At 35.5% G+C, this 21,971-nt stretch overlaps 1 protein-coding gene across 1 annotated transcript in view; it reads right to left on the reverse strand.

The window, feature by feature from the left end:
* DNER (delta/notch like EGF repeat containing) overlaps nucleotides 1-21,971 on the reverse strand; it is a 73,254-nt gene that overhangs the window by 36,750 nt on the left and 14,533 nt on the right. Inside the window, exons 4-6 of the mRNA XM_039384949.1 lie at nucleotides 21,800-21,966; nucleotides 7,236-7,381; nucleotides 1,176-1,329 (exon numbers count right to left, since the gene is read on the reverse strand). Of these exons, the coding sequence (XP_039240883.1) occupies nucleotides 1,176-1,329; nucleotides 7,236-7,381; nucleotides 21,800-21,966 (467 nt within the window). The remainder of the gene's footprint in view (nucleotides 1-1,175; nucleotides 1,330-7,235; nucleotides 7,382-21,799; nucleotides 21,967-21,971) is intronic.

A 21,971-nucleotide genomic window follows, 5' to 3' on the forward strand; every position in this document is an offset into this window, starting at 1 on the left:
TTTTACAAAACTTAACATATAAACATAATCATAATGTGTGAAGGTCACAGAACACTGAGATCATCAATTCCAACCTTCAACAACACACACTAAACCACACCACGAAGTATATTTATGTTACTCTGCAAAACTTAATTGTACAACCTGAAAATATGAAGATATCCAAGTGGAAACATCTTAGGTTTTAGAACTAAAACATCAGAATTATCATAAATATTCCACTTTTTTTTTTCTTATGCACCTACAACCAATAATTTTGAAGTATTTGAAAAATATTTTCTATTAAAATTACATTCCAATAAAAATTTTGACTTCATGGAATTCAGGCAGGGTTTTTTAGAATCACTATTGCATGTCTGCTGAGGTAGGAAATTTGAAAATAGATATTTAACCTAACAGTACTTGATGTAAAACAATTTCCAGGGCAATTATTTCAATAAAAGCAAACAAATGGCTTTGAAATATAAAGTTCAGATAGAAGACTTTTCTATAACAGCCATTTAGTAAGGTTTTTTTCCAATAACATGTATCTCTAATTTACCCTCCAGCATATGACCATCCCTTTTAGTTTAATTTTAATTTCAGTGAAGATGTCAATAATAATTTGATCCAATTTTTAAAGCAAACTCTTAAAATAACTTCAGATAAATCAGACACTTGTTCATTAAGCAAACCCACGAACTACTCAGTTTATTTTATGAATTTTTTTAAAGCTTTCAAAATCTAAGTTAATTCTGAGGAATGGTCCAAGAACTGCATCACATAGAGAGAATTTTCTCCCATTTGATTGGTGCAGCATACAGAAAGAGTTTACTGGTTACAATGAAAGTATGTTTATTCAACAGCTAGTTTTAATATATACTTAAAATCTGAAAACTGAAAAAAAATCTGATTAGGAAAAAGCTGATGTAAACAAAATTTTGCTTATGTTTTCTTAATAGTTAAAGTTCTATTGGTTATGAACAATTCAGTCATTAGGTTATGGTTTAGACATGTGCTTTCAATGGTGTTTTTTAGATGAAGAATCTTTCACAGCCTTTTGAAAACTGCCCTCAATGTTGTTGTATTTTCCATCTTTCCCGGTATCTGAAGTTGCACAGTTCACTGCTCGGCAAAACATGTGCCCTGGCTGTCCAAGCAGAAATGCATTATTCAAAGTGTAACACAAAACCTACCAGGCAGGCAGCTGCAGGTGAAATTGTTCCTGTCGTGTTTCTGGGCCACGTCGGTGCAGGTCGCGTTGTTCTGACAGGGCTGGCTCTGACAAGCATCAAATTCTTCACACAGGGAACCCTTATAAGCATCTTCACACTCACAGAAAAATGTTGCCTAAAAAACAAACAGATATGTCCTTCCCAATATATTTTCAAAGATTATGTTTTCATTTAATACCCTACTGAACATAGATGTTTGGGTTTCCTGTTTATAACAACAACAGCTGCCATAGATACATCAAATACTAAACCTGCACTAATTCGTCAGCTAAAATTTTTAATGATGTCGGGTCATTTCATCCAGACAAGGAGGTTGGGATCAGATCCATAATACCTAAATCACTATAAATTTTTTCTTCCATTCCAGAAACTAGGTTTATAGGCTGAAATAACTGTCAGGATAAGTAATGTGCAGATTTACTGCAAAAAAATCCTACTACAAACATGCACCCTTCAAGGGAAGGGCAGGACTGGCTCCCAGGGGGTCACTTCAGTGGTGCTTCAGCAGTAACAACCCCTTCAATTTTGTTAAAATATGTCTTCTTCCCAATGTATTCACTACTTTTTCCAAACCCTGCTGCTTAACAAAAAAACAAGACCACTACCCCTGCTAAAGGTTTAAAATACCTACAGAAGGCATGATATGACATTTTTAGTAATAATATAATTAAAATTAGATTTAAAAAAACTTTACATCACTAACATTGCCAAGGAAGGTTCAAAGAAAGGAAGCAAGGTAAGTTATCTCATCTGTAGTATAGATTTAGGTTAAATATCTATCTGAATTTGCTCAATAAACACTAGATGGCAACATCACTCACTCTCACGTTTCAAAGCCAGATCATTACGGCTGGAACGCAGCTGTCCCATGCACAGACATTGTAATGCAAATGTGCATGGAAGTAGAAACAAAAAGAGGAGGTCTCCTATTTTTTACTCGTGTTTGCTTCATATGAATAAACATCTGTGGTTTAAGTAGAAAATAATCATCTTCACACAAATAAAAAACTTTACACAGTAAACCCCAGATTTCAATCTTCCTTACAAATACCTCACTGGTAGAGTTATACAAGGATCAATATGATACATCTCTAAAACTTAAAATGATGGGCATGTTATTTATCAGGAGTGCAAGAAGTCCTTGCTAAGTGTACAAAGAGTACAATCTATAAATGTTCTGGAATTTACCCAAGCCTCTTCACAAAATAGCTCTGAATATCTCACATATTAGAAATGACAGGTTTCCAAACAAGGCTGCAGTTCAACAGAAAGTCAGGCAAGCAAAACAGAATCAAAATTATTGTACTCCCATAGTACAGTAACTTACTTTAAAGATAATTCATGTGAGCTGTCTACAGAGACACAAGCAGCCCGGCTCTGCCTGCACTAACATCCTGTTACAGCAATATAAATATTAATACATTTAAACAGTGCAACAATCAGCCACTGCTTCAACAATATTGATTAAACAGGAAGTTAAGAAAAGCTCAGATAATATTGATATCACTCTAAGAGTTTCATACAGGCATCAATTTACCATAAAGAGTAGTTAACAAAATGGGTTTTGAAAGCTGCAAAAGAAAAGCATTGTAACACTTCAAACTGAAATGTCTAATGACAGGTAACAGTTCTGAGGTGCTGACAAGTTATTCTATAGAGAAGATTAGGTGTTATTGTCACTTCCCCCAACTGATACTATTGCTGTTTCCCTGAATAGCTAACATGTACTAGCATATTTGAGGAAAACTAAGTCAAGAAGCAGCGCCACATTGCCACACCAGCAGTATTAATGTCACTATCTAAGAACTCCTAAACCATCTACTATCTATAAACAGTTCACCTGTGTATTTTACTTGATTAAGCGAGTGCAAATCTATAATATATCATTTTGGATGGCAACAAAATAAATTTCTTAAAATCTGATATTATGCAAGCTGTATCACATTATAAATGTAGTTGGAATATAGTAATGTTTTCCCTATTTTAAGTAAGCATTTAATAAGTACTTTTTTTTTACTATAGTAAAGAAACTGTTAAGAGGACAAGAATAAAATTTATGTCTATGCTTTCTCTTGCTGAGAAAGACTTTCAGTATTTATTACAACTCCCAGTGAGTTGCTATAATATTTGAGCAAAACATTGCTGTATGATAATTACATACTTTGTATTCAGGAATATATTGGACTTCGGAAAATAAGTCCATATGCAGGGCAGCTTGCCTTCAGGTATACATTAGGGTTTCTTATAATTTGCCTTTTTACAAATTATAATTAAATATATCTACCCCAAAGCTTCTAGTTCCCAGAGAAGAGATGGAATCCATTGCTATTCATTTCAATATGTTATTTCTCTGTGCCAGCAGAGGCCAGTTATTTTTGTGTAAATCTCATGGGTTCTAAATCTAGCAATAAAATCTCATTTTTACACAGTCAGCTCTTCCATATTTTACATGGGAGAGCTGAAGTTATGGAACAGAGCAATCTGTGAAAGAAACAACTTTATCCCCATAGATAAATAAAGCTGTGGCATTCAAAACGAATAGATGGGTAAAGTTCACTTCAAAATCCTACATGAAGTCAGAAATTCACACCAGACAAATCTCTCTTCTTTGTGTTAATACAAATATTTTTCTCTCCCTTTAACACCTAACTGGTTTGAGAACAACTTACTCTGGTGTAAGGCTGAGTATACGAATCTGAAAGTTGTATTTATATTGTGATGATGCCAAGACCAGTGTTGTACTTTTGACACATTCCTGCTTCCCTCTTGTGGACAAATGGCAAGCATGGCAGGAAGGCAGAGGTACAAAGTTCATACAAAGCAAGGAAAAGGCATCACTTGGACTCAGCAAAACCTCACAGAACTTTGTTCAAAGTGGTGGATTTTATGTTACTTTCAAAAGCAACAGTAATTGAAAAAGAAACTCTGCATTAAAAGTTTGCTTTTCATATCCACAGTCTATAAAAAGTATCTAGCTGAGTAGAAGCCAAGTTATGTATCAGTAAGGAATGAGTAAAAACTGTCCAAGACTCCCAGGTTAGACCAGAATTCATTTGTTTACAGTTGTATGCACTCCATAGATAACAGTTTGCCACTGTGCTCATACCACTGCAGACTGTTAATTACATTCAAATTTCCCATTAAGCAGATGTGTTCCTACATTCTTCTACATTAAACTAGATTTGAAATAAAACTATGAAGTACATAAAGCCCCAAAGACAACCATAAATCTTCTTGGCACTGGGAGCAATGACTACAGCCAGCAGAGCTCTGAGCTTGTTCATGGTATTAGGTCTTTTATCCATTCTTCTAAGAAGTTGCTTTGCATCCTGCAAGACTAGATTGTGCAAAACAGAATGAATTACAGATAAAAACAAACAGCAAATCACAAAGGACTTGCTGTAAACTTAAAGAAAATTAAAGTTTAAGTTCTGCAAAAAGAACTGTGTCCTGGGAAACCAACACAATGGTCGTACATGTCAAGCGTGTAATTTTGGCAGTTGCTTGCTCCGTCGTTAGGGAAATCATGGAGATATTTTAGGGTATATCTCACATAGTTTGAGTTAAACAAAGGCAAAACCATTCTGCTGAATGAAATACGCACCTTCTATTTTTACCTTATGCTGGGCATGAATCAGTTTCTCAGCTGAGAATAAATTCTCTTATGCAACTTAATAGGCTGAGGAGCAAAGAAATCTCACAGATCTAAACAAACACCATGGACAAAGAGACAACACAGCAGTTTTATTCTCCCTGAAGTAGGAGGCTGGACATAAATTATGTACATTTTGGTCACTGTATCTGAGGTTTTAGTGAGCCCAGCAGGCTACCTGGCACAGGTTTGATGGCACTCGAGAGGATCACTGGGGACATTCCTCATTTGTTCAAGTTCTAGAAAACTCAGGAGCAGTTTGTAACATGTGAAAATAGAAGAAATTGCATTTCTAAAAAAAAAAAATTTATTCATACAAATATATTTACATTAATTTTTATATATTACTTTGTCCTTAGAGATATTGAGATTCCTGCTAATTGCAGATCTCTGACTGCCATTAATTGATAGACACCTCTCCAGAAATGGACTTCAACATGGTTTCTGTGTCCCACAGGGACAGAGTCGGTCAACTACAGCCTAGTGCATGTTACATCCAAAACACTGCCTCAGTAAACTTTCCTGTTAATAGATTCAGAGAAAGAAAAGTGGAAATATAAGAACAGTCCTAAATTTTTCTATTCATTTGCCAGGGAAAACAACATACCACATGTGCACAAGGCGGGGCTCATTTATAACTAACTATTCCAGATTTAACACATAAATTTTTCAGCGCCAAGATTACAAGTAGGGACATATAAACACTGATTTATCTTTTTCTGAGTGAAAAAATTCCTTCTCTTTCTCGTCATGAAGTCAATCTGTCTTTCCTTTTAAAGAAAATTTTACTTTACTTACCATTTCTTAAATATTTATAACACATGGATAATTATTAAAGGCCATATATGCATTTTCCTTAACGCAGAAAAGTGTTAATTCTTCTGCATAGATACAGGAAATAACTTATTTTTATTTTGTGACATATGACACGCAACAAGAGAAAAAATTAGTCGTAAAAATGGACAAACAACATGAAAATATACAAAACAAGGTTTTTTAGTAAAGGCTTTAACTCTCAAATTGACAAAAAATGAAAAAAGACTAAATTTTGATATGATGTTATACACAGTAAATTTGAACATATTATTTACATAAGTGAAGTTCAAGATGCCAAATTTATAAAATAAAAATTATAAATACAGTAAAGCAGAAAAACTAGACTGGACTATGAAACAGAACCCTGTATCTGAATGAATAATTTATTTGGATACCAGCCAGCTGGTATAGCAGAGTAGCACTTATTTCTAAATGCATCTTGCAATAATTATGGTCACACATTACCTCCAGCATTTTATAAAATTCATTTTTAGAAATAAAACAGACAATTATTCCAGATGTTAGCACTGCCTTGTATATACAGATTACTGTAGCAATTTAATTATTGTTGTTACAATTCAAAACACCCTTTTTCTATCAAACATGCTTATTGAGAATTTAAACCAGAAAATGGTAGCAGATGAACTAAAAGTGAATTCACTAAATATGCCAAATTTTCTGTGCTCAGAGCAGGCTCACAGCTGTTAATATTTACTCAACAGTTACTATTGCTTTTATCTCCCAAATGAATATTAATAAAACCAAAGATTAACTGCGCATATTTGTGCTGTAAATGACTTTTAATCCATGAAATAAAAAATAACATGTATAGAAGGTAACAGAGCATACAGGATCTAAGTCACAGAAGGCCAGTCTGGTTTTGTAAAAGCAAAACAGAGAATGTAAATTTAACAGATTTGGTTCTTATTTTCTCATATTACTTGACCACATAAAAAATCCACAGTGGTCAGTGGAATGGCATTGTAATCTCTCAATGTAGTATTATGTAAAAGAGAAAGATGTACAGGAAAACTCTCAAGCAATACCAAATTACTCAGTTCTGTTTCTTCTCATAATTATGCTCAGATAATTCCATTGCACTGACCAGTGTATTCTGAGTGACCAGTTATTAAGATGTGTAGAGATAAGCACTAAATTAAATCACACCTAAGACCAAAACAAGGTTGAAGACTTAAACTGGAACACATTGGTCTGGAGATTGGATATCCCAAGTGTCCACCACATGGGCCTTTTCTCATAAAGAAACATTCTTAGGTAGTGGCAGGATGCAGTACAAATTACCTTATACCTGATCAGAATAATTGCTTTTACTGCCAGGAAGGGTAAGAAACTTTGCATCTCATATCTGTTATTTTCTTACTTCAAGTGCTTCATTTCTAGGTATAGGCAATAAATATATGGTTGTTATCCAGTAACACCTGTGAGTTTTAGAAGGCTGTGACACAGCAGCAAGGCATGCACACACTCAGAGGACTGTTTATAGTATCGTGGAGTTGCCACACTGCAGGAAGGTCTCGATAAGTTCCCCTTACCTCATCTGGTTTGGTGATACATTTTCCTTTCCCCGAGCACTGCAAGTTCTCTGAATGGCTTCCCACAGGCAGGCAGGTACTGACTTTCACTACCACGGTCAAGCGTAGAGCCACAATGCACTTGGTAACTGAATCGTTCAAAAAACCTTTAAAAAAAAAAAGAAACTATTCTTACTACGTGACAAAAACACCGATACATATTAATGCTCTACAGCTAGACAAGCAGAAAAAACTGATTTGAAATAAACTGTCAACCAAGAACAGCATTGCTCCCACTTAACACACACCTATCTGAATTCAATGCGTGTAAATATAAACAAGAACACAGTTTGGAGACAAACGCTCGTTATATTGATTAATAAAAGAAAGGCAGGATGGTGAAACAGATCTACTTCCAGAGCTCTGATCTGCAATCATTTTTTAGGTCTCAAATAATCAAATGCTTATGCCTGCTATCTTTTTGATATGTAAAAAAATATATTTTTAAGTTTTCTAATGACAAGGAACATCAAAATCAAATTTTGCGGAGGAATGTGTTTAAATGAATTCATAAAAGTTACTTCAGAGCTCAAAAGTACACAGATTCATTACATTGGTTAAAGATGCAGAATCCCTTTGTCTCTATTTTTTATGAAGTTTGCAAAAATATACATACACAACTTGACAGCATTTCTTTGTGTGTTATTGAATGCAAGTATTATTGAATGTCTGATCTGATTTCTCTATAAGGTGATATAGCAGGTAGAGATGAACACTACATGAAAATGGGAACATTTGACAAAGAAGAGGGAAATTCATAAATCTCTGGCTAGCACCTGTAATTGCATGGAATTATAAACCCTGTTGGTTGGAAGCTATTAAAACACACTGGAGCTTAACGACATCACTATCACCCACATTTCTAACAGAGATATCTGGAAAATAAAATAAAGGACAGCAGGAAAAATAAAATATGGCACATACACAGCCCATGACATACACAATTAAGTCAGAGTTCTTTTCAAAACATATAGACTCTGCTCCTGTACTTCACTTGTGCTCGAACTGCATTGTTCCAGCACAGGGATTAAACTCCTGGGTTACAGCCCTTCCACGTGTGGCTGTTTTGTTTGGGGAGCTTGTGGTAGAATAAATGTGCATTGATATAAAATGTGTGAGTTTGGTACAGTGTATATACTGTATGCAGAATACATGCATAAAAAAATCCACCAAAGATCCTTCCATAAATTGTTAAATTTGGCTCCACTATCCTTAGTGTAGGTAGATTCCAAAGGCTATTTGAGTGTAGTACCAGTATGGAACGTTACAGATATAGAACCATTGCAGCATTATTCTTTTCTTTAGAAATTAATACAGGGAGAATTTAAGCAAAAAAATTGATTTTTTTTAAATATTCTTATTTTTTAAAAAGAATCACAGTAAATAGATGCAAGAAGTGTATGACATAGAATTTTTTTTCTAACATTTTCTACTTTAAATTCTAAAATCCACTTACAGCCTAAACCTCTAAGGAGCTTCCATGATGCAGTCTAGTTTCTTGCATTATAGACTGGAAATAGCACAACATTTAGTCAAGCAAAAAAAAAAATAGTACAACAAAACATTTATTATGAACAGGAATAAACAAAAGTTTTGTGGAACACTTAGAACATCAAGTGAATTTTCCTTCAGAACAGCTGCTAAGCATTACTTACATTCTGCATACAGAAGTGTCAAGCATGACTAATTCTACAAATTCCATAGAAAATCATATGGAAGACTTCCATTCTTTGTCCTTCATTTTTAGATTTCACTTTTTGAAACGCTGCCTTCTTTCAACAATTAGTTGTCTACAATCCCTAAACCCTGTCTTCAAACAGGAAAATCTCATGTCCAACATATACACCACCAGCTTGAGTGTAGCCTTTACAAGTTAGCTAAATATTTTAAGGGATCAGATTAAAAAAAAAAAAAAAAGGATGTTTTGGGTATGGTTCCAAATGTCTAATGGTCTGTTTTTGCTAGTGAAGATTATTGTAATCTGATGACCTCTCCAGAGCTAGCCAATTTATTCTGGCCTCAATATATACCCTATTTTTACCCATCTGTTCAAAGATGCAGCCAGAATTATTTTCTTTAACAACTGAATGTGATTGTCACTGGCAGTCCTGCAATTATACGTGAATGCTTGGAAGAATGTGGTATTTAGGAAATGTCTTTGGGTTCACATTTGCTTGTCTGAAGCAGATTGTTACATATTCTTCAGGACAGTTCCCTAAAGAAATATTAAATCAACCTTCTTTGTACTTTGAATCCTGTTACTATTTTGGTATCAAAAGCCCTTTGGCAAATCACTGAAAAAAGCATTATTCTCACTGGAACGCCACATATTTTCCTGTAATTTCCAATTATCTCACCTGATTTCCAAATACTAGAAAAATACAAACATGGATATTTATTTTCACTCTACAGAACTTGCATACAACTTTTGGAGATCTCTAGATTTTAAGGCTAAGAGAAGCTTGTCTGACTACCTAAATATAATTCCCTGCTTAACTCAGGTCATAGCACTTCAATTAATTCCTTCCCCAATTCCCATAACAGCAACTGAACTAGAGTGAGTTTTAAGTTCTATTTTTAACTTCTAGGTAGGAGAATAATTTCAGAGGCATATTTACAGCTACCTTCATCTAAGGTCTGGAGAAAAACATTACAGCAGTTTATATCAAAAGGTAATTTTGTTCAGTTCAACCTTGCTGGTTTTCTAAAGCTAGTTAAAACATAATGACATCGAAGCATTTTCAGTTGCAGAATTCGGGGTTGAGCTATTTACAGTAATGTTAGGGAAACAATTCTAAAGTCTAATAAATCATAATATGACATGAATAGTCATTTAGATTGCAGAGGAGGCGTTTGCAGGCTTTGTGCACACACATTTGATAGTCTGAGAAATGCCTGCACGATTTCACTGGCAGTATGTGTGGTAAAATACACTACAGCTCATCCCTCCCTGGTAGTTTCACCTACTTGTGTCTAGGAGCACCAAATACATATGCTCTGTTTCACTCACATCAAGAAAGTTAAGAATGAAAAAGAAGGAATAAAGTCAAAACCAAAGATGACAGGTGTCATCATTATGTCCAGGTGCTTTCAGCAAGGTCATATCATGCTGTTCAGATTGCCACTGCTTGCACTTTCTGGACTACACAAATTGATTTGCTTCTTCGCATTTCTGAACAATGTCTTCCTTCTAAGCACAGCAGACCCAGGTCAGCAAGCTGGTCCATATTGGACAGCCAAAGGAAGACTGAAGCTAACAGACCACCAACTAAGATCATTATCTTATTGCACATAACAGTAATGAAAGGCATAACACTTCACTACAAATGGTTAACTAACTCTTAGTGTGTACCTGACACTCAGACACACACAAACACTTGCCTTTTGCTATTGGCTCAAATGTATTTCTCTGTATTCCACACAGTGAACACATGTATTCCAACAGATACTCACCTGTGGCCGAAATAATAGATTATCATTTTAGTTCCCTACATTAAAGTTCCAGTTTGCAAAAATATAGGTCTTTCAGTCCACCTAGAGGTTTCTTGGATGAGTGAGAATGACTGCCAAGGGGATTGGGCACTCACTCACAATGAAGTATCAGTCCTGAAGTTTTCAACTTATTTTTAGCCTGGTTTCCTAAGGAAATGAGACAGCAGTGGGATGTCTATCAGTTTCCATCTGTTCTCTTTTTCTCTCTCAACACCTTCCCACACCAAAAGCTTTTGGGGTCAGTAGCCAACTTCAACATTTTGCAAAGCAGTGAAGTTCTCAAAGACACCAGGTGCCTGCAGTTTCCCTATACAGGATACAGCCCTGGCACCAAGGGCATTGATAAGTCTAAATGCGTAGGAAAACAAAAAAGGGCCCCAGAATAAGGTGCACAGTACAGTCAGCTATTCATTGTTTGGAAAATGGGAAACTGGGATATATTCAAATGGGAGAAAACCAGACACTATCAGTCTTTCAGGAGCAAAGAAGCAGTATTTGGTGTGCCTGCACCACATCTTCAGTTCAAGTTATGTAGTGACATAATGAAGCTATAATACTTCCAGACCAGATTTCAGCTTCTAGAAACAACACTGCTGTCATCAGAGCATATTGAACCATAGTTTATAAGCTTCAGTGGTCCAGGATAGAAGCTACAGGACAGTTCATCCACAGATGATGTAAAGCCACAGAATTAACCTAAAGAGTCAAGAAGAATTTTCTGTTTGACCATATCTCTCACATCACAGGAGAAGATGTTATCCAGCAAGCTAAACGAGAGTGGTCAATATGCTCAACCTTTTGTGGCCATTGAACTTTGCAGACATAATACTTTAAAGAAAGGAAGCTAGAAAAGAAAGAGAACTGTATTTTGATTGCAGCAATCACCAGAAAAAAAGAAAAAAACCAAAGGATACCTGAATTCTAGTTCTTTCTTCTAAAATGTTTTATGTCCAAGTTTTATCCAAAGATTATTTCATGTCCATAACACTCACACTGTCCATGCATCATATGGCTACCATTCAAAACTATGAAAATTACTATGAAAACAGGAGTCTATACTAATCCTCACCAAGCTTCAGTGCCTTTTTGATTCTAGGGATCAAGTAGTAAATTGATTTTAACCAACTAAACCAATTTTCCTCTCTTATGGCACTGCATATCACAATGTCAAATAGTTATTCATTGAGCAAATCTAAGCAAGCTCAATCCTTCACTTGTTCATGGAAGTCACATTCAACTCCTTTTAGAAACCTAACAAATGAAAAAGCATAACAAGATGTGCTCATGATGCACTTGATTCTGAAAATTTACCTTTACAAGTTGAAGTAGTAGAGACCTGCTTTTGAGTTACAAATGGATAAATAGTTATCACCTTTTCCATGACCCTAAAACTCAGGGTCGTTAAGGTCTACCAGTACTCTCAGAGCCCTGACACAAACACTGTTCTACAGAATTTGGAAAACGGGTCAGGAATCCCTTCCTTGTCTGCTCAGGATGATTATCATACATAAGCAGAAAACAAGAAATGAGACACAGGTAATCAATGCCATTCTCAGTTTTTGATGCAGTACTTCAGTGCCATCAGCACCACACCGAACATCTGAGATCATTCTCTAATGATGCTGCTAGGCAACACAGCATCTGGGGATACAAAAATACAGCTGCAATAACAAGATTGCTATTTTGTCCACAAATAGCACTATTTATAGGTGGTACAACTCTCCCAAACTCTACATAGATCAGCATGCTTACTGTGCTTTATTGGAGATATTGCTTCTGAAAGTCTATATATATTTTAGTGAGAATCGGTTCAAGACCTGTTTCAACTATCTTATTTTTCAAAAGTTCACGTGAAACAGCAATTTAAAGAATTTTTTCTGATTGTTGATAAATGACTGAAAACCTTCTTATCGCATTTTTTTTCTTCTCCAAATTGATACCATAGTTACAATAATCAGTTTAAAAATAGATATGCTTTCTTCCTTTGCTATCAACATTGAAAACTCAGCCTGGGCTCCTAAAATAAAACATATACTTTCCTCTCAGGCATACTTGAAGGTAAGCGAGTTGCTGGTGAAGTTACATTCTCAGTAACATTACTGCAATTCTACCAGAGGCAGATTGACAATGATAGTGTTACAGTGCTGTAACAGAAAGCAAAATTTGGGTGTCAGAAAATTATTACCAAAATGTTGGGAAGAAACAGCACACAGCTGGACTTTCAAGCTGGAGCTCAGTTTTGCAGGACTGGCAGTTTAAATATATTTATGAACTGAGCAAACCAATTGAATTCACTCAGCATAGAAAAATCAACAAGCACACGTTCCATTACATTTCCTCTATAACAAATAGCAATTTCCGAATTTTGTTGTTACTTAAACAATTACCCAACTTAATAGCTTTACTGGACCAAAACCCACAACGGAACTATGAAATAGTTAGCCAGCAAGAGCACACTTACATTTACAAAACCACTTTCATACTGCCTATGAAGGAGATGTGACAGCTTAGAGTGTGACCTTCTGCCACAGCCTCAAGGACTCTGCTTACAGTCCAAAATGCTGGTGAAAGCCCAAAAAAGGGTGACAAGACTAGTCTTCTAAAAGATTTCCTGTATCACAATTTCCCATTGTATGCTAATTTGTCAGCATTTCAACAATGCTGTCAAGCTGGCAGTGAACTAATTTGGGCATAAATGTAGACCACCAGAATCTCTGATATCACGCCTCATAAAAGCAGTTGAATGTGGTGGAATACAAATGACGTAGCTGGGGCTGCAATAAGGGGAGCTGTGGAAGATGGGATGGCAAGGTTGGCAGGGGTATATCTGTAGTGACTTAGAGGTATCACTTAGATATATCTATAGTGACCTCAACTTAGAGGCTTTATGAGTGGCAGTCCTACTTTTAAATACACTTTACAGTATGTTACACTACTAGCTGAAGATCTCAAAGCAGTTTACAAGCCTTATTAAAATGCACCCCTCATTGTCCTCACATTGGTACATTGCATAATGCACCAATTGTGCATTGGTGTCCTTATTTCACAGGTCAGGTTAAGCAGTCTGTCCAAGATCCCACAGTGCAAACAACCATGGGATCAACTGAACATCAATATCATGACTGGCCACAAAAGTCATACTCGAAGAATGAGAAATCTTAAAATTAAATAAACAAACAAAAGGTAAATACCTTTCACCAAGCTTTACAAATGTGAGCAGATGAACCTTCAAAGATGGACCAGAAAAATAATTTCCCACTGTTACTTGCTAGAAGTAGCAGTGAATAAAAATTAATTTTGATACTTTCCCAATTAAAGATTACTCTAAAGAGTAAAAATTATTTAAATGCTAGCTTAAAAGATAATACAACGTAAATAGTCTAATGTTTACATCTACTTACATACGGGATGAGGTACATGCAACTTGATCATGAAGGACATCGTATTTATAGATACCACTTCTTGATACCCTTTCTTATAGAGGCCTACAGCATTCTTCAGAATGGTTTGGATTTCAAGTGAACACTTCATTTTTTGCTTTATAAGACCATCTTTTTTAAAAAATCATTGAAATTAACACTTCATTGCACTCTTTTTGCTGTTCACTGTTCTGCTGCTGCTGCTATTGTTTACCAAAAGGCCATTTTCTGCAAGGTTAGCTCTTATGCCCAGAACCCCAGGGAAATGTTCAGCTGAGCACAGTGCTGAATACTGCAGACAATAGGCAGACTTCCAGGCAAACTACACACTTAAAAATGAGAACCCCAGGAGCTGGAGGAGTTGTCACCAAAGGCCCCCACCAGCGAGGCTGACGTGCACAAAAGGGTCACGCACGCGGACGTTCCTGCACATGGGCCGAGCAGCAGAGCTGCCGGAACACTCCAACCACGTGCAGGGCAGGGAGATTTAATTTAGTCCACAGTGAAAGAGGGTTAAGTCAAATGACTGCACATATGCCATGGGCTGGGAGCTCACACAGATGCTCTGCTGACACAGAGCCACTTGTTAAAGCTGGAGTAACTTGATTACGTGGCTCTCACTGAATTCAGTTCGCACATCTCCTATTATGAAATAGAATTGTCCTATTTAATTTTTTGTTTAAGTGAAAACAATTTCAAGACACAGTAAACTGCTTTCTTTTGATGGAAATGCATGTGTGTTTTAAAGGTAGGTAACAACACAAAACACAACAACCCCAAGCCCCAGTTACAACTTGCCTCCTAATCTGAAATTCTACATCCAGATAAAAAGAGCTAGAAAAGACTGACTTGTTTCAAAACATAGCTCTAGATTATTTATTTTTCACATAATATTTTTGCACTGTTTCATTTTGTCTATTCAATATCGCTGCAGTCATACTAGTGGTGACCTCTTGTTAATGCATGATGAGGCCTTGCAAGGAGATTCATTAAATAACCAAAGAGGATCAAAAAAGTAAATAAATCCTCAGGGCAGAGATAGGAAAGAAAATACTTCATTGCACTAGAAAGGCAGAAAGCATTTTGGACAGGAAAATATTATACTTTCTGACATAGAACCATATTGTTCACACACTTATTAAAAAGTAACAGATCTCTTGTGTTTGAGAAGCCAAGCATTAGTTTTCCTTTTTAAGCAAAGCTTTAAAAAGTTTTGTGGAATTCAAGCAAGCTGCCTTATAGGTGCTGGCATTTGAATGGCATCAGTATTCATTTCACCAGAAAGATGCTAGAGCATCCATTTTCAAGTGAATTTGTACAGCTACCAATTTCATTTAAGGAAATAGTTCTGAAATACTTGATAAGTATAGTTTAAAACAGGTAGTTATGTTGTATTGATCTAAAATGCTGGGCATATTGGATAAAAACAGATTACATACCTGGTCTACATCATGTTTTGTTTGCTGTGACGAAAATAACCACTATAATTTAAAGACTGTGCTGGAGGATTTATTTTCTATTCGGATAAAAATATTATTTCATATAAATGTTAAACCTTCTGCCTTATTATCTGCAAGGTCTTATCTGAGAAATAGAAATCTTGCTTATAAATGTCTTCATCTCATTTTATAAGCAGACAATAAGCCGAAAAGCTAATGAAGCAATACCTCATGGAAGTCACTTTTTAAGCAGCATCATAGAAGAACTAAATATAGCACAAAGTCAGAAAGCAAGGAGTTTCAAGCTATGTACAAGCATTTTTTTTACATTTATAGATATATAAACTTTTTAACATGTTACCTATGGGAAATGAAGGCAAAACTATAACACCTAAGTGTTTGTTTCACTGTTTTTCTGAAAGAGCCCCCATCATTGCAGCTTCAGCAGTCGGCAGACCAAGGCAGAAAAGTAATTTTTCCAACATTTTATCATGAAAGCTGATGAGAAGCAGGTTTTATTCAACAGAAATAATACCTTAACAGACATGATAAAGACCTGAAAACAGAATTTCATTTTTTAATCTTGTTAGGAGAAAGAAAGGAAAGAGGTTGCATGCATACAGTCGGCACTGCCAGCTTCACACTCTACACTGTGCCCAAACCCCCCAAATAAACACTTCTTAAAACTAAGTAATAATCATATAGTATGTAATTTTTTATTAGTATGAAAAGGAAAATGGCCTGAAGTTGTGTCAGGGGAGGTTTGGGTTGGAAATTAGGAATAGGTTCTTCTCCCAGAGGGTGGTTGGGCACTGGAACAGGCTCCCCAGGGAAGTGGTCACAGCACAGAGCCTGACAGAGTTCAAGAAGTGTTTGGATGATGCTCTCTGGCTCAAGGTGTGACTCTTGTCAGGGCCAGGAGTTGGACTTTGATCATTGATCCTGGTGGGTCCCTTCCAACTCAGGATATTCTATGATTCTATGAATTATTCCTCAATCTCCAAATTCACTGAGGGAAAAAAGAAGCTATGGTGGTTTTGTTTACGAGCTGTTAACTGGACTGTTAAATATAACCTGCTATCTGTGCAGCCACACAGGTGTATCTATACCAGTTTTCCAAGTAGACTGGAAACTGTGTGAAATTAGAACAGACTGACTGGAAGTCTCTCAGCCACAGGTGTATCTTTAGATACACCTGAAGCACAGAACTGTTGCCTGAGTGAACAGGTATATTAATTTAATACCAGGATAAAATAACTGACTCGTAAAAGAAACAGAAGGTCTACAATCACTGCAAAACAACTAAAATGCGAGTGTTACAATAAAAGCATTAAAATACTTTTTTTTTATGTTGGATTTGGTTTTTTCAGTATTTGTGTTCTCAAAGCTAATGTTCCAGTTTTCAATCAGAATGTGATTGCATGCCCGGATAAAAGAGATGCATGCAAAAAGTCATAGAGGATTTATGAGGAAGTAGCCATACAGCCTGAAAATGTCCTTCAAAGCCCTTCAGCAAGGCCTTTTTTATTTTTTAAAGAAAAACCTTAGTGCACTATTTTTTCAAGAGAGCTACTATTTAATCAGTTTAGTAAATCTTATGTGCTCACAAGAAGCTTGTTTAGAAAAATATATCCATGTTCCAAAATCCAGTATATTATTCCCTGAAAGCGAGAAGTGCACAATACTGAATGGATTAAGATTCTCCCCAAAACATATAACAAGCAGCACTTTCAACTCACCACAGAGATGCTGAGCTGTAACATATTAGTGTTCATGAGAACTTCAGTCTGAAAGACTTCTGCCCAAACTGACGCTGCAGCAGGGAACTCTTATCTCATTTTTTCAGACTCGTAAAATGTATTTCATCTGATTTCAATTTCTCAAAATATATTGCAATGAAGAATAGGTGTGTGACTCTAACAGGGTAAAGTTTTGCAGTTAACTCATTTTCAAATGTTCTAGTACCATTATTGCTAGCATCCATATATGAAGATCCTGAATTAAAACAAATACCAATGAGATGTTTTATAAATATGATAAATAGTTAATGCGGGAATCACTCATTAACTTCAAAGAACGTTGGGACAAATAGTATGAATCTATAGCTCTATCTATGTAAAAAACTTTCCATAAATTAATGTTTTAGATGTTGAACCCTTAATTGCGGTCCCTTATTTAAAGATATCATTGATTCCCTCCTGCTTCACTTTCTATCTCTTAGGCAAATCTTGATACTCATCCATAGTGCTCCACAGAAGAGATATTTTTCTGTATAGATATCAAAAACATTTCCTATTCAGAAAAACCCTCAGTTAAATGTTCCTTTTCTTTTTTTAAATCCTGCATAGGGGCACAAAACTTTGGAATTCTCTTGGCATCACATGAAACTTTTCTGTTGCAAACCACGAGCAGGGATGAACAGTTCACCTGGCTTGTACCATGGACCAACCAACTAGTGATTACCTTTGTCTGGCAGTAACCTGGCATTAAAATCCACCTTGGGTTATGGAGTGTGCTTCACTGTGCTCCTAATCCACCTAAACTACTGCGTGAGTCAATACTTACAGGGGTAGTCTCACTTCAGAGCATGAGCCATATTGGTCTTTTTTTCCCATTGGCTAATAAGTACCCTTCCTAATAAAACATTATTAATTATTTTTTAGAAGACTGACACATAGTATCAAACCTTACAAAAAATCTTTAAAAACACTCTGAGCAAAGCATGGAAAGAATGTGTTACAGAAGGTAAAAGCCAGTCTTCAAATTAGTACTCTTTGCCATCTACTGGGGCTTATTTCAACAGGGTAAATGCTGTAATTTAACAACATAATCATGCTGCATAATTGCAGCACTATAATTCTTTTCTTGCACTTCAAAAGACTGTTTGCAGATGCAGCAGCCATTTTATAAATCCCATTACAGAATACAGGCTGCTCCTTTTCCTTTAGTTGTGCTCCACTCTCCCCCTTCATTCTCATACAGTGCAGGTCCTGTCTCTGGGGGGAGCAGAACTGTGCTGGAGGTGTCTATTTTTAGATGTCAGAACAGCATTCTTCTCAACCTCTAGACATTGTTCCCCGAACCACATGACCAGCAAATCAGCACATTACTGCTGACTTCTGTGTCTTTTCAATCTTGTCTAAACAACTTTAAACTTGTGTCACCACAAGGTAACACAAAACAAATAATATTCCCCTAAATGTTTTCTCTTTGGTGTAAATAACTTATTCAGAAAGATTTGCAAGAGGTAATTAAAGTACCTTGCTGAGTAAAAAAACCTTGGAGGCAATACAGTGAGAAGTGACTCAAAAGTGACTCAAGATGTAGATCAAAAAGACACATACATCCAAAAAAAAAAAAAAATCAAATGGAAAAAACATCACTCAGACCTCCCCCATTTTTCTTTTACAGTTCTCATTAGAAATTTTTTTAAAGAAAACAAAAAATGCCATTGTACAGAACTCACAAATTAAGACAAGAAACCTTTAAAAACTCATTTGAATAAACAGAAAAAGTAGGGGAAGGAGGGACAAAGTATAAAAAGTAAATATATTGATGGTCATGGTCCACAGTCTTACTGTGTGACTCTATGTTTACAGCATCCTACAGTATTCTGTGGCCTCCTATTGTTCTATCTTAAAGAGCACCAATAAAAGCACATGCAATATTATTGCTTTTTAATATATAATAACCCAGTTTAATTTATTGTACCTTTGTATAAGCTTGTCATGCATATCAAGAAAATATGGAAAGTTGTCTATCAGAAAAAAATATATTCATGTGATCTTATTGGAAACTAAATGACTGAAATCTAAAGAGTTGTGAGTCATGTCAACTTCATAGACCACTTCCATACATCTGGATCATATCTGAAGTAAAGATTAAATTATTTTTCTATAAGCCTTGGCAGAATTGCAGATTTCAGTTAAGATAACAATTCAGCATTTTTCACAACAAATAACTGAGTTACTTTTAAGTTTTACACTCAAGACACTTCATTGTACAAAAATTGATGATGGAAAGTAAGCAGAATATTTCTACATAATTGAGAAGGAAACTCGGAGGCTGTTTTGTTTTCTCTTTCTTAAACTAACAAATTCATGTTTCAGTGTCTTTATTGTTTTAATATTTCACCCTTTTTTTGCTCAACTGTTTTAATAAAAGAAATAATTCTGGGAAAAGCTATAAGTAAGTTAAGACCACATAAAATAATTTACTCTGGAAAACAGTTGAGTTACCTCATTACTTGATTATTTGATAGTGCAGAGTTGCAACCCCTCAGGACTGAAAGATATGCAGAAGGAATGTTTCATATTCATTTTCTATCAAAAGCACTACCGCTAATCCAACTATTTGCTAAAATAAATAGGATTTATAAAAATTCAAATGCACTATAACCTCACTCATCTTGACTAAGCACTCAGACACTCCTATTCATGAACATCTCACTGTACTACTGGAGCCTCCCTGCTGCTTCATGCAAATGCATTTATGATTCATGTTCTTTACATAAATCAAATTACACTACAGCAACTGGAAAATTCTACAAAGAATTTCACTATCAGAAAATTAAAAAGAAAGACCAAAGAAAATATCAAAAGCCACATGGAAGTAAAATAAGAGGTCTCAGAAAACTTGTACTGCATTAAATAATCTACTTTTATGAACTAAGCCCCATTTTGTATTCATCAAGGAAAAGGTACATTTTTCACCTCGTGTTACCCAACACAGAATAAAAAATTTAAAGCAAGAATGCCAGTGACAGAAAGGCAGCCACAGAGACAAATAGGACAAGACAAACTCTGAAAGAGCAACAGAACATATGTTTTAGTCAACTGAATTAATAGCCTGTGCTGTGCCATGTATACAGTCAAGTGGAACCTTCACAGAGCAACTCAGGCCCTCTATTTGGGAGCTTATAATCCAAGATGTGCCTTTGGGCACTTTCACGAGTGTATAAAAGCTACAAATTACCCTGTCTTCAGGATGCTTTTATCATACATTAGCTACCACAAGGCAAATGCAAAAATTTATTCCTGAGGAAGATACATGAGGATAACTTTTCCCCTGACAAATTAAATGCAAAACTAGATTAAAAGGAAAAAAAAAAAAAGGTTAAAACTAAGCATCTTGGAATAATAGAAAAACCCCAAAACTGAAAAATAATTTGAAGAAAATAAACATCACTGAAAGAAACTGCTGCTGACAGTAATCAAATTATTATACTAACAACGTTTCAGCAGTATCTTTGTTAAGTGATAGCTCAAAAAGGAGAGAACAAGGCACTACAGCTGCATTTGGAATTTTCTATATTAGCTGCACACTTGGATTTTGTCCCAATATTTCTGCAGCAGAATGTTTTTAATTTTACATTTATTAGCATGATAAGTTATTGAATAACAATTGTGGCAGCTTATAGTTCATTATAAGATATACAGCATTTCAAGCAGATAATAATAAATGCTGTTATTACAATGACTTTGGTTTCATGTCATTGGTATAATAAAACATCTGCCCAGAAATCTCAATTTAATTAAGTCTATTGCATCTATGCATAAAAATTGCATTAAACCAGTATTATTTCCCATCCACTTAAAAATAACATATCAGCCTATTTTCATTACACTCCTTCCACAAAGATGCTTAACATTTAATTGCCCAATGAAACAAATAGTATATTTCTAAGGTTTCACATTCACAGAGACAAAACTAGAAAATAAAAAAGTAGTGCAATTAAACATTGTTAAAATATAATAGGAAATCTGATCTTCTAATATATTTTTTCAATTTTACTGTGTACAGGCTTAAGCTTCTTCACAAAGTACCTCATGACCCAGTACCTGACAAAGGAACACCTCATGCAGACAGTTATATACTGTAGCATTTACCAAAAGCTTTACAGTTATTAAAATAGAACACATAAAATATCTTGCATCATCTAAAGGTATCAGGCAAAAATGACCATCTACATTTTAAACTGAATGGTGCCACCTGTGTACAAATTCAGTGTACCTCTTGTCTGGTTTGAATGAATCCATGTCTAGAACATGGTCCCAATATCCCATCTGGATCTTTCAGCAGCAATTAAATGAAAGGAATTACTCTTGTTCCTCTAAATGCTGGGTAAACCATTGGCTGTCACTGAGAGGTGATGAACAGAAAGCATGTTACTCACCAATAAAGTAGTTGTTTCCCAGTGCAAGCATTTCTTCAGAAAGAACAAGTCCACCCAGTGCCTGGAGAAGAGTGACACTTCTGCCATCAATGAGTGAACACTGTTTAAATCCAGTGCTTGTGACTTTCCATAGCAGAATGAGAGAAGCCGTAGCATCTTGCCTTATTCTAAG

The sequence above is a fragment of the Pipra filicauda genome, unplaced genomic scaffold (genome assembly GCF_003945595.2).
Source record: "Pipra filicauda isolate LSUMZ 115617 unplaced genomic scaffold, ASM394559v2 scaffold387_size670060_pilon, whole genome shotgun sequence".
In the NCBI taxonomy this organism is placed as follows: Eukaryota; Metazoa; Chordata; class Aves; order Passeriformes; family Pipridae; genus Pipra; species Pipra filicauda.